The sequence below is a fragment of the Rattus rattus genome, chromosome 14 (genome assembly GCF_011064425.1).
Source record: "Rattus rattus isolate New Zealand chromosome 14, Rrattus_CSIRO_v1, whole genome shotgun sequence".
Lineage (NCBI taxonomy): Eukaryota > Metazoa > Chordata > Mammalia > Rodentia > Muridae > Rattus > Rattus rattus.
Window position 1 is genome coordinate 1,939,185 of NC_046167.1, and position 12,446 is coordinate 1,951,630.

General features: G+C 40.6%; 2 protein-coding genes across 3 annotated transcripts in view; one reads left to right on the top strand and one right to left on the bottom strand.

Moving 5' to 3' along the window:
- Positions 1–209: 209 nt before the first annotated feature.
- The window catches only part of Myo3a (myosin IIIA), a 186,403-nt gene continuing 174,166 nt past the window's right edge, over positions 210–12,446 (bottom strand). Inside the window, exons 31-33 of the mRNA XM_032884634.1 lie at positions 11,125–11,165; positions 9,985–10,128; positions 210–330 (exon numbers count right to left, since the gene is read on the bottom strand). Of these exons, the coding sequence (XP_032740525.1) occupies positions 210–330; positions 9,985–10,128; positions 11,125–11,165 (306 nt within the window). The remainder of the gene's footprint in view (positions 331–9,984; positions 10,129–11,124; positions 11,166–12,446) is intronic.
- On the top strand, positions 4,088–4,563 carry LOC116883480 (40S ribosomal protein S19-like). Of its 2 annotated transcripts, XM_032884636.1 has the most exons (2): positions 4,088–4,328; positions 4,457–4,563. In XM_032884636.1, exons 1-2 carry the CDS (start codon positions 4,112–4,114, stop codon positions 4,561–4,563), a joined length of 324 nt encoding a protein of 107 aa, XP_032740527.1. In that variant the 5' UTR covers positions 4,088–4,111. The 2 variants fall into 2 exon arrangements, with proteins under 2 accessions (XP_032740527.1, XP_032740526.1); XM_032884635.1 differs by having other exon boundaries at positions 4,088–4,543.

The following is a 12,446-nucleotide window of genomic DNA, read 5'->3' on the forward strand; positions in this document are numbered from 1 at the left end:
ATTTGGAACTACCGGAGGGATTTCAATTCTCTTAATCCTAGGGTTAAGAGTCTCTGTGTCAGGGCCTCAAGCTTTTGAGAGGGAACAAAGCTGGCAGTCTATCAGAGGTCTCAGCGCCTGCGCTTCCGCTTCCGGTTTGAGAGGGTACCCCGCGGCTGCTTTGATCCTTGTTCAAGGTCCAGGGCACTTTCGGAAGCTCCTTAGGTGTGCTACAACTGCTGCAGGAGGCGCTGCCGCTGGGAGGTTTTGCGCAGGAGCCTCCTGTAATCATAAGGGTTGGCTGAAATCCTCTCTTCCTCAGGGATCTCACTCTCTGAAGCGGTCCAACACCTGCAAGTCAAACCAGGTTCTGACCATCAGTGGCAACTGTTCTTGGGCATGCTCCATCCACCCTCCCACAGCTAGGCAGTTCTCACAATCAAAATGTCAGGCTAAATGACCCACCTCTCCGTAACTGTAACAGCTTTGCAAAGTGGAAACTAGTGGCTTTTGTGTTCGGATGAGAGCAAAGCAATCGCAGGCAGGGATCACAAAGGCTGGTTTTGTTTGGAGTGGTAATAATTCACAGCTAATAAAGAGATACTTGTTCTCGTGCCTTATTTAGTTTCTAAAAGACGTTCATCAAACAGGAAGATTCAAGGTGCATAAATAGATGTCCTCCTTCTGGACTTTAAGCCAGCCAAACATTTCTTTTAAAACCTGGATCTGACCAACAGCTCCAGTAGTGACACAGGTACTGTTCTATCTTTGGCTTCTCCAGGCTTCTATGTTTTTAATGAAACTGCGCTGCTGGACCCCTTGTAGGAACTCCAGTCCATGTTTACCTTTGCTTTCCGCAGCTTGCTTGAGGAAATGGGCATGCTCCCTAAGACACAGCTCCATGGTTCTCACAGCCATTCGGCACATACACAGTACCAGCGTAGATGGGTGACAGGAGGACATGGAGTTTTAAAAACCCCAGATCTTAAACTATCAGGTGATGAGAGAAAACTTGGAGAAAAAATCAGCAGTTCAGTAAGTCAGCAGGGTAACAGGACAATGAGGGTGTGTATGCAGGTGATCAGGAAATGGTGTGTATGGTGGTCAATGTAGGCCTTTGGTAAAGCAATATTTGAGAAGAGGTTTGAGGGAAGACCCAGTGAACCATGATGCTCTTCTGGGTGGGAAGAGGGAGCAGTCATTCCAGGACAGTAGATGAACCAGGGGAAAGGTCCCAAGACTTCAGCAGACAGGCTGTTTCAGGAACAACATAGGTTATGGTAGCCTGAGTGTAAGGAGATTACAAGATCTGAGTGAGTGCTAGAAGAATGAAGGTAAGTGTGGAAGAGAGCTTGCAAGCTTGGAGACTATGGTCTATACAAGCCATTATCTAAGTGGCCATGCATGCTGATAGAGAAAAAGAGTGGGATGTGCTAATGTTGAAGACAGGGAGAGGAAGAGGGATTAATGAAGGAGACTGGAAAAGAAGAGAGAAGTAATAAAGATATTTTTAAAAGTTGGGCAGGTGCCAAAAGTACAGAGTAAGGCTATACTTTCAAAAGCAAAACCAAAAATAAAATGTAAAGGCATTTGTAAAAACAACAAAATAATTTTGAAGAAAAAACCCCATAGGTGTTAAATACTGCCAACAGGGATAGGTGGACACTGAGAGAAGATGGATCATGGAGCATGGCAAAATGGCAGACACTGACAACCTTGGCAGGGTGAGTCAGTGAAATGGTGGGAGGGAAGGCTAAGTAAAGTGGTTGAAGAGCGAGTGGCACAGTAGACCACGAGAAGAGTGTCTCTCACTATCATTCCTGACCGAGAGCAGAATATATGTGGTATTGAAAATGGGGTGAGACTGTGCTATATGATGACTGCTGTCTGCATCTGGTTGACTGGTTACCAGAAGTGATTTCGTAAAGAGATTAGACATTAAAGATGCAGAGCAGGGGGGAAAAAGAAGGAGGGCAGAGAGACACACAGAGAGAGACAAAGACAGAGACAGACAGAGAGAGACACAGAGACAGAAACAGAGAGAGACACAGAGACAGAGACAAAGGCAGAGAGATAGACAGAGATGGAGAGACTGAGAGAGGCAGAGAGAGACAAAGAAAGTGATAAAGACAGAGACAGAGGGGGGTCAGAGAGACATACAGAGAGAGACAAAGACAGAGAGACAGAGAGAGACAGAAACAGAGACAGAGAGAAGAGAGGCAGAGAGAGACCAAGATAGAGAGAGACAGAGAAAGAGAGGCAGCAAGACACACACAGAGAGAGAGAGACAGAAACAGAGAGAGACACAGAGAAAGGCAGAGACACACAAAGACAGAGAGACAGATACACAGGGGAGGGCAGAAAGAGACACACAAAGAGAGGCATAGAGAGACAGAGAGGAGAGAGACACAGAGAGACAGAAAGAGGCAGAAAGAGAACATAGACAAGGACAGAGATAGAGATGCAGAGACAGACAGACAGACAGAGAGAGAGAGAGAGAGAGAGAGAGAGAGAGCACTGCAAAACTATATTCTTGTAAAGACCCAGACTCAGAGAACAACTGGAAGGTTAGGCTTTATCTAGGAGGTCACACAGGTCCCCTGCATCCCTCTGAGGGGAGTTTGAGTGACAGGTGTGTAGACTTGTAGTGGAAGGTGTGTCTATACTTGCTACTCCATTCTTCTTAATAAAATGGGAAAGACGATTATAAGAGGGGAGCCGGCAGTTAGATGGTTTGAGGAGAGGATGGGCTCTGAAAGGAATAGCCTTTGAAAGGTGGGTAATAGACTTTTAGGGGAGAGTAGCATTGGCAACAACTACAAGTACGTGTTTATGTGCGGCTGTAATTTTTCATGTGATGTTAGACTGAGCCTTTAGCCAAGTTCAACTATAAGGTAGAGAAACAGATCAGACACTAGGGCTTGTCAGGTGAATATTATTTAGAGAGAAAGGGGCAAAGTCACTGAGGACTTATTCTGATTTAATAATTTTATTTATTTTTTAATTTATTTTGGTCTATTTTGAAGAGGTCATTCAAAAGAAACTTTGTCAAGATCTTTCAGGGCATTTGAACCTAGCAGATTCCTTATAGGGAAGTTTTATACAGCACTTCAGTAGTTATCAACAGAATGCTCTCCTTTGAATTGTTGACCTGAATGCTCAGGAGTAGTTACCCCGTCAGGCTCAGCACACATATCAGCTCTAAATTTACAGACACTACTGCAAGGCATAGATACTTATACATAACACTAGTTCTCACAGCTAGTGTGATGGTTTGTATATGCTCAGACCAAAGAGTGGCACTATTAGGACGTGTGGCCCTGTTGGAGTAGGTGTGTCGCTGTGGATGTGGGCTTTAAGACTCTTATCCTAGCTGCCTGGAAGTCAGTATTCTGCTAGCAGCCTTCAGATGAAGATGTAGATGCCTGCACCATCCCTGCCTGGATGCCATCATGTTCCAGCCTTGATGATAATGGACTGAACCTCTGAATCTGTAAGCCAGCCTCAATTAAATGTTGTCCTTTATAAGACTTGCTTTGGTCATGGTATCTGTTCACAGCAGTAAAACCCTAACTAAGACAGCTAGCAAGAAGCCCAAACTGTCATGCTTCCTATGCCTTCTCTGTTGATACCAACTTTCATGATTCTCTTCTTCTTAATTGTTGTAATCTGATGTCCCCCCTATGTTTTATTTCTGCCTCCACTTCCCCTACATCTCCTTGCCTTAATTAAAGACTGAATATTCCCTGGACACACTACATTCTTCATGACTGTTCAACAGCACCTTCCTAATTTCAATCTTGGGAGTAATTGAGAACAAACTTTCTACTGTCCTCTAGTTAGTGCTGTTCTTTAACCTCTGATTCCTCTCACCAGTTTTATTTATTCGGAGTCCAATAAAAACAACAAACTGCAAAATCAAAATCAAGAAAACAATTTCAATGATGATTTCTGAAAATATAAAATACTTTGCAAGAAATATAAAATTTAAAATATAAAATATTTTTATATAAATATGTAAACATTAAATTCAAAATTTAAGCAAGAAAATGAAAGATCATAAAGCTACAAAGCACTGTTAAAAATGAAAAAATATGCCCTTTCCCCTGGCTGGCAGCGCGGAGGCCACACGATGCCTGGAGTTACTGTAAAAGACGTTAACCAGCAGGAGTTCGTCAAAGCTCTGGCAGCCTTCCTCAAAAAGTCTGGGAAGCTGAAAGTCCCCGAATGGGTGGACACAGTCAAGCTGGCCAAACATAAAGAGCTTGCCCCATACGATGAGAACTGGTTCTACACAGGAGTTGCTTCCACAGCACGGCACCTGTACCTCCGTGGTGGTGCAGGGGTTGGTTCCGTGACCAAGATCTACGGAGAACGGCAGAGAAACAGTGTCAGGCCCAGCCACTTCAGCAGAGGCTCTAAGAGTGTGGCCGGCCGGGTCCTCCAAGCCCCGGAGGGGCTGAAAATGGTGGAAAAGGACCAAGATGGGGGCCACAAGCTAACACCTCAGGGACAGAGATCTGGGATCGCCGTACAGGTGGCAGCTGCCAACAAGAAGCATTAGAGCAAAGGATGCTGGGTTAATAAATTGCCTCATTCATAAAAAAATGAAAAAATACAAATAAATGGAAATGTATACATTGTTCATTGATAATAGTTAATACTATTAAACTGTCCACATCATATAAATCAACCTACAAGATCAACACAGCTCCTATCAAAATCCCAACTTTTACACTTTTTTTTTTTTTCGGAGCTGGGGACCGAACCCAGGGCCTTGCGCTTCCTAGGCAAGCGCTCTACCACTGAGCTAAATCCCCAACCCCAAAATCCCAACTTTTTAAAAGAACAGAATAGGGCAAACAAATCCTAAGAATCTATTTGTTAGTACAAAGGGTCCTAAATAGCAAAGCAAAGAATAAGGCTTGCAATATAACATTATTTGGTTTAAAAACCTATAAAAAATTGATAGCAAGCAAAACCTCATAAAAACTGGCATAAAAACAGACACATAGATAGTGTGAAAATGAAAATGAAACAGAGGTCTTACACATAATTAGATTCATTCATAGCCTATTGGGTTTGACTAAGATGCCAAGATCTTACAACATCGTAAGGACAGTGTCTTCAACCGTTTTGGAAAACCTGGATATTCACACACAAAAGAATGATATTCAAGACTTACTTCACAGCATATATAAAAGTTCACTAGAGAATATTAAAGATTTAAGCTACCACCTAAAATAGCAAATGCGCTAGAAGAACACCCAGAGGAAACTGTTTACAACACTGGATTGGACAAAAGATCTTTAGATGTCACCACCAAATCACAGTGGTAAGAGTAAATACAGATTGGATTATAACAAAAGAAATGAGGCTAATAGGATAAGAACTTCTATACAGCGAAGAAAAGAATCAAAACTAAAGGGTAAGAAATGATCTGATGACGAAGGGGGACAATATCCAAAATCTCAAGGAATTCAAGCAGTTCACTAAAAACAAATGAACTGGCTAAAAACAGGCAAAGGACCTGAAGAGACCTTTTTCAAAAGGAGGCACACGAATGGCCAAAATTCACATGCAAAAAATTTCAATGCAAGATTAAATGATTATCATTTTCTAAAGATGTCAGAACCCATACAGCACTACTCAGACTAGAAATAAGAAAGAACAAAGTTCCTAACTGTCTGGCAAGAAGACTGGCCGTCTAAAGTTTGAGTAAACAATAAAGTGGTTTAGTCATTAAGTAGGACCAGAAATCTCCATGTTCAACACCTTAATAGACTGTGTAACCGTTCTGTTAGGCTGGAGAGATGGCTCACTGGGTATGCACAGTTACAGGCCTGATAACTTGAGGTCAGATCTCTGAAATTTGTAAAAAGCCAGCTGCAGGGTTGGATATCTGTAATCCCGGCACTCCTACAGCAAGGTAGCAGAGAACTGCTCAGAAGTCTGGAGTATGTAGTGTAGCCTCGAGAAACAAGAAGTCTTGCCTGAAAACAAACGTGGAAGGCAAAAACAACTTCCAAATGTTTCTCCTGGCTTCCACGTGAATGCCACGGCACACAATACATATGCTGCGCACCCCAAAATAAAGAAAAGAATATGCTAAGGGAAGCAGCCAGAACAGTCAGGCTACATGTGTATTTCCATTAATATGAAATGTTCCAACTAAGCAGTTAAAAAAAGCAAATTGATTCGTGGTTGCTAGGGAACACAGGTAGGGTTATGATATTGGGAGTCAAGGATGTATCGTGAAGTTAGTGATGGATATGTAATAATGTAATTTTTTCTTTTTACCTTTTCATTACCTAGGATCGTGTGGGCCTGGCTATTCTAGAACTCCCTCTGTAGACCAGGCTGTACTAGAACTCACAAAGTTCCACGTTCCTCTGCCTGTTGAGTGCTACAATTAAAGGCATGAACTGCCACCACCGCCATAGTACTGTTATGTGAATATATTAAACACACTGAACTGGACATTTTTAAATGGTCAAACAAAAAGGTCAAATTATGTGAGCTTTATCTTAAAATTAAAAAAAATATGGCTAACATCATCAATCGTCAAGAAGGTACAATTTAAAGTCACAATGAGATATGACCTCACACTAAGTTGTCAAAGTGTAAATGCTGAGGAGTGTGGGTGAGGATGTGAAGAAAAGGGCAGCCACGGACAGTAGTGGCGAGAATGTAAGTTGGCACAGCCATCATAGAGAACAGCGAATACATTTCTCAAAAACATGAAGCAACTACTGTTAGTGAGAAAACGAATCTCACGACCAGGCACATAGCCAAAGGAAATGAAGTGAATATCTGAGAGTTACCTCTAGTCTCATATCCACTGCAGTCTTATTTACAACACTCAAGACACACACTCAAGCCGCATTTACATCAACGGGTGAATGAATAAACAGGTGGTGGTGTTAAACACCATCGGTTATCATTCAGCCATAGAAAAAGTGAAACTTCTAGGAAATATGGATAAACTTGGAAGACATTATACTAAGTGAAGAGTCAGTAAAGTTTTGTAGGACCCCACTCATGTGTGGAGCCTAAAGTGTCAAACTCAGAAAGGTGAGCATTAGGGGTTTGAGACAGGAGTTTGGGGGATGTATTGACTAAAGGCTATAACATTTCAGTCAGTAGGAATACATTTAAGAGATTTACTTAGATAGTGAGGATAATTCATAGTAATACATTGATAATTTAAAATTTGCTTTAAGGTAGATTTTTAGGGCTATGCAATTGTAATCAGTTCAAAGGTAGGTATTCCTCAGTATATATGTATTTAAAATATTGTTTTCTATATAATAAATGTATACATTTTTAATTTATGCTGTATACTATGTTTCTGTGGTGCACCCTTCCCCAGGCATACTTAAACCTTACTGGGCAATGTCAACAGTTGGCGTAAATCTAGTTGTAGCACACATACATGTACATCTACATGTAGTACACTCACATGTAGATGTGAGTTGTAGCTCACATACACAAAAAGTTGTTCTTTCTGAAATAATACAACTGAGCACATAAGTTAGTCTCAAATTTTGCCAATTGTTGCACACTGCAATTTAGAGCTATTCTTTTGTGTTTGTTTTTTTAAACCCAGGGTCTTATTGATCTTATACTATGTAATGAGTTACCATCTCTCAGTCTTCCTTAGTTTAGAAAACATCCGAACCATGTGGGTTATTCTGTTCAACATTGATATGTGAGTATTGTTTCCCTCTAACCTCAAGATCTTTTGATGTGATATCTGCCACTTCCTTAAGCTACTATCATGATGCATAACTTGGGAATATTAAACAGCGGTTAAAAATCATTGACTCTTTGTTCACAATATCCTGTGTTCAAATTTTCTGTCTCCATCAATTATTATGTAGGTGATTCTTTACAGTCCCTCAACTCTGGAGGCTTAGTTTCTGCACTCATGAAAGAGGGCAGCCATAGAGTCTCACCAGTTCAACGAGGTAACAGACCTGTTGCCTAGAACAAAGCAAGCCCTCAACCATTGCCAGCTCTGGAATCCTTATTCTGGTGGCCACTAAATACACATCCACAACAGGAAGGGGGAAGCAACCTCATGAGCAGACTACGTAAGTCTGGGTTGGAGAACCCTCACTTAGTTTGTGACCTTGGACAAATCATTTGCTCTCTTTGGCACCTTCCATTCTACTCGCTGCTGCTGCTAGAACCCACTAAGCTTGAACAGGTTATAGTTTTTGGTTCCAAGATGGAAGAATGCATCTTCCTTTTGGAGACAGGCACTTAGAAATCAAAGTTTGGGTAGATTTTGAAAAAGCCATGAAGATAGATAATAATAGCCATCAGTCTTTATAGAAAACCTCTTTCATGGACATAGTGAACTAATCAGGTTATCATTTCATTTAATCTCTATCATAAGATAGTGAGGCAGGAATTTGAAAATTCCTCTGGAGTCATAAAACCAGTGGTGTAAAAAGCCCAGAAAACACAAGAAGCTTCTCAAGTGGCTCAATTAGTATCTGAACCCAAGACACCTAGACTCTAAAAAACCCTTCTCTATAACCATGTTTCACCGTGTAAGAGGGGGGTGGGTCTATGAAACCAGGGCTAACAGGATGATGGCTAAGAATTTCAGATTAGCTCCCAGTTGCCTGCCAGTGTTCCTACTTGTCACACACCATGTTTGAACTCTATTACAAACCCTGACTTTCAAAACTTTACAATGAGTTTTGGACAAAAGAGAAAAATTATTCCCAAAGTTGTAAATAAGCTGCAAGGTAAATTATTTAATGCCACAAAATCAGTGGTAAGATGGAAAAAAAACCCATATCCAAGACACTTATTTTTTCTATTAATTTTATTTTTATTGTCATCCCTGATTATTAAAAATCAGAAACATAACTAAAAAGCCCAGTGAGCAAGGTCAGTCATGTGGCACACACCTTTAGTTCAAGTACTTGGGAGGCAGAAGTAGGTAGATCTCTGTGACTTCTAGGTTAGCACGATCTACATAAAGTTCCAGGCTTGTAAAGGTAAATGATGAGATCCTGTCTCAACCCCCCTCCCCCAGAAGTGATTAAAAATTACACTATTTAGACCTTAATACAGATAAAAATGTGTCATGTTACCTATAGTTAGGATAACCATACAGTCTATTACTTTTGTTTTATCATTGACACATTTAAAAGGATATTGATAACTGTATCAAGGAAACATGTGAATGGGGACTTTGTCTAGGAAAAATAGGATGCGTGATTGTATGGCCATGATATACTTTGAGCAATATATTACCAATACTTTGAGCAATATATTACCAATAAGATGAAAGATTCAATAAAACATGATGTCAGCTTTCTATATATAAAACTGTTGGGAATTGGTTCTAATGCTTTGTCTTATTTTGATCCCAAAAGTCACACTTCTAAACCTGAGGGTCCCTGATCACTGCTGGCTTCAACTGATAATAAAGAATTGCCACACAGCCAATGGCTGGGCAGGGAGACAGGGTGGGACTTTTAGTTTGCAAGGACAAGGGACCAGGGGAGAGGGGTGCAGAATCACCTTGACTCAGAGGGAGCAGGATCAGATTTCAGAGCTGCAGGAGAGAAAGCATCCAATGATGTAGGAGGAAAGGGAATGTAGCCCAATGGGGTGCTGTCCAGAAGGAAAACAGGGCAGCAAAGATAAAAATAGATTTAGAAAGTGTGGAAGCCAAGAATACTGGAGGGGAGTGTGTGCTAGCCACAGGGAGGTTTAGAAGTGCCCAACCATTGAGCTAATCAAGGCATATCAAAATTAGCTGGTGAGTGTGTGTGTGTGTGTGTGTGTCTGTCTGTCTGTCTGTCTGTCTTTTATTCATAAATCAAGAGAACTCTTGGGCATGTGCAGTGTGTGGAACCCACCAGGGCCAAAGTGGTTTAACTAATTCACCACTATATAAAACAAACTTGCTTAAATTAGAATTTTTGAATTTCTATTCAAAGTTTATCACTGAGTGTGATACAGACTGAATGTTATTACCTCTCATTACTCTCAATGCGCTGATCCTGGGGTTCCTCCTGTGCTTTCCATTCTCTTGCATTAGAGCTATGTGCCTTGGGTCCGAAATGAGTGGGCAAAAGTTCCTTATAATAGAAATCTTCCAAACCTAATAACTTTCCTTGACTGCAAATGAACACACAGACATGCTACTTATCAGTCTGGTTTCTAGTCACTTGACTTACACGCTAAGTGCTTTCTTCTTTTGAAGCCTTTTTTGTAACTTAAGAGCATCACATACATGCTCACATACATGGGAGAAGTCTTGAAGTGCAAAAATAAGCACATCCTGTTAATTAAAAGAATCCCCTATCTCTTACAATGAATAAAACATCAATTAGCTGCTGAATTTTTTTTAATCAGGTTTAACTTAACATGAACTGGTAGTTTCTAGAACTGCCAGAGGCAATGGTTTCCAGTTTGGCCAGCCTACATTCACATTCACATCAGACTCATAGATAACTGTCATGAAAATTGGCCTTGATGAATTATTACGAAGTATTTTCAAATGTTTCATCCACACCCTCAACTGGTTTTTGTGATAGGTACCACCAGGTCATAGGGAACTTTATTCATGCTTTATTTATAAAGCCCCTTCTTCCATTCCTACCATTGTCTGAAAGTCATCGGACAGGATTGAATGTCAAAGATTAAAATGCCAAAATATTGAAAGACTGAAATATTATAGGAAAGGAAAAATCATGTGACGATAAGTGTACCATACCTACAAAAATCACAACACTTGCCATCCCCAAAATCCTCAAAAAGTACAAAATGTGACATTTAGCATGTATCAAAAGACCATAAAGTAAAAAGGGAAAGAACATCTGTAGATATTGAAGTGTTCTGATTACTTCCTCACCGTTATTAAAAGGGCAGAGAAAAGTAGTCAGTCTCAATGATGTAATGCATCCAATCATAGCTGGGTTCTACACAAACACTTGGTATAGTTCTGGCTCAGTATGTTTAATTTATAGGTTTCATATAGTCCTCACACTTAGCATATACATATGTTGGGGGTCATGCTATTTTACAAATATATGATTTGCAATTAAATTTGAGCATAAAGATTTATAGTTTTATTTGAACAAAATGGTGCTATAGTTTAGAAAAGATAATTACCTGTCTTTTCTTGGTCTCCGTTTTTCTTCTTGGGTTGACTTCTAAAGGGAGCAGAAAGAATGAAAAGATATATAGTAGTATTAAATCATATTGTATAATATTTATTATTTTAATGGTAGATGAGAGAGAGGGAGAATCAGGATAAGTGATTTCTAGCTGACAAAAGTATTTCATATAACGCATACTATGTGATTCTGTTTATATGGGATTCTAGAAGAGGCAATACATAATTGACAGTCGATGAGTGATTTTTCTAGGACATGGCTCAGGAATGGTGTGGAAGTGACTGATAAAGGATAGAGTTTCATTTTGGAGTGATAAAAATATTGTAGAATTTGCTGCTTTGATGGTTATACTAAAAGCCGTTTTGTATTCTCACGGCAATTTGTACGACATGCGATATAGCCCAACCCAGCTGTATGAATGAATATACCTGGATCTCTCTGGGTGTATGTCCATGTAGATTATGTAATAAACTTTAGGTGGCTTTCTATTTGCTTTTGGAACTAGAGGAGAGATCTAAGCCAGGGACAAAGGTTCTGACCTTGGCAATGGTCGGCATCATGGTGGTCAATGAGATTAGTCTAAGGAACTGAAAGGAGAAGAAGTTGTAAGTCTGAATTCTGGGCAACATCACGAGGGAGCAAAGCATCATGCAGAAACATGGCACACTGACCCAGTGTGAGCTACATTTTCTGCCTGTGGTGTGAGACTCCTGTTTCCAGTGAACTCTCAGATTCTCTGGGTTTTCAAGGGCATGGGGAAGTCATTTTCCTCTGTGGCAGCACAGAATGTAGATTGAATAAATATTAGAAATGGAGGGAGCTCTGGGGCCAAAGGCTTTGGAGGCTTAGAGGATGTTGATCACTGTGAGAGTTTAAGCAATTTTGTATTGTGTGTCAACATGGGTCAGAAGTTCTATGCCCAGTGAAGAAGACGTTGGATTCTGGACCTTATGCTGGGCCAGTCAGAGGAAAAAAATAATCAGATTTACAGTTTAGATATATTTTCTGGTGTAGGTTGGGGAGGATGAGATTTGAAGCCTGAAATAGTCTGACTGAGAAGTGGTGATAGTCACAATTGGGGCGTGGTGTGGGGGACTCTTGCTTGGTTGGAGAAGGAGGATACTTGAGTAACTAAAAGGTATAAGGTAGAACAACTGGCATAGGTGCCAGGTATAAAAGGAAGGACATGATCCTCTTGGTTTTGGAAACCAAGGTGATGTCAGTGGTGTGTAAGGAGGACTGAAGCATGAGGGGAAAGGAATAGAGTGTAGTAGAGGCCATACCAATGACTTCTCATGCTTGCCAACTGAGTGGATC

Bases quoted from the DNA above. Each gene is read 5' to 3' on its own strand.
- LOC116883480 (XM_032884635.1), top strand. From the start codon at position 4,112: ATGCCTGGAGTTACTGTAAAAGACGTTAACCAGCAGGAGTTCGTCAAA.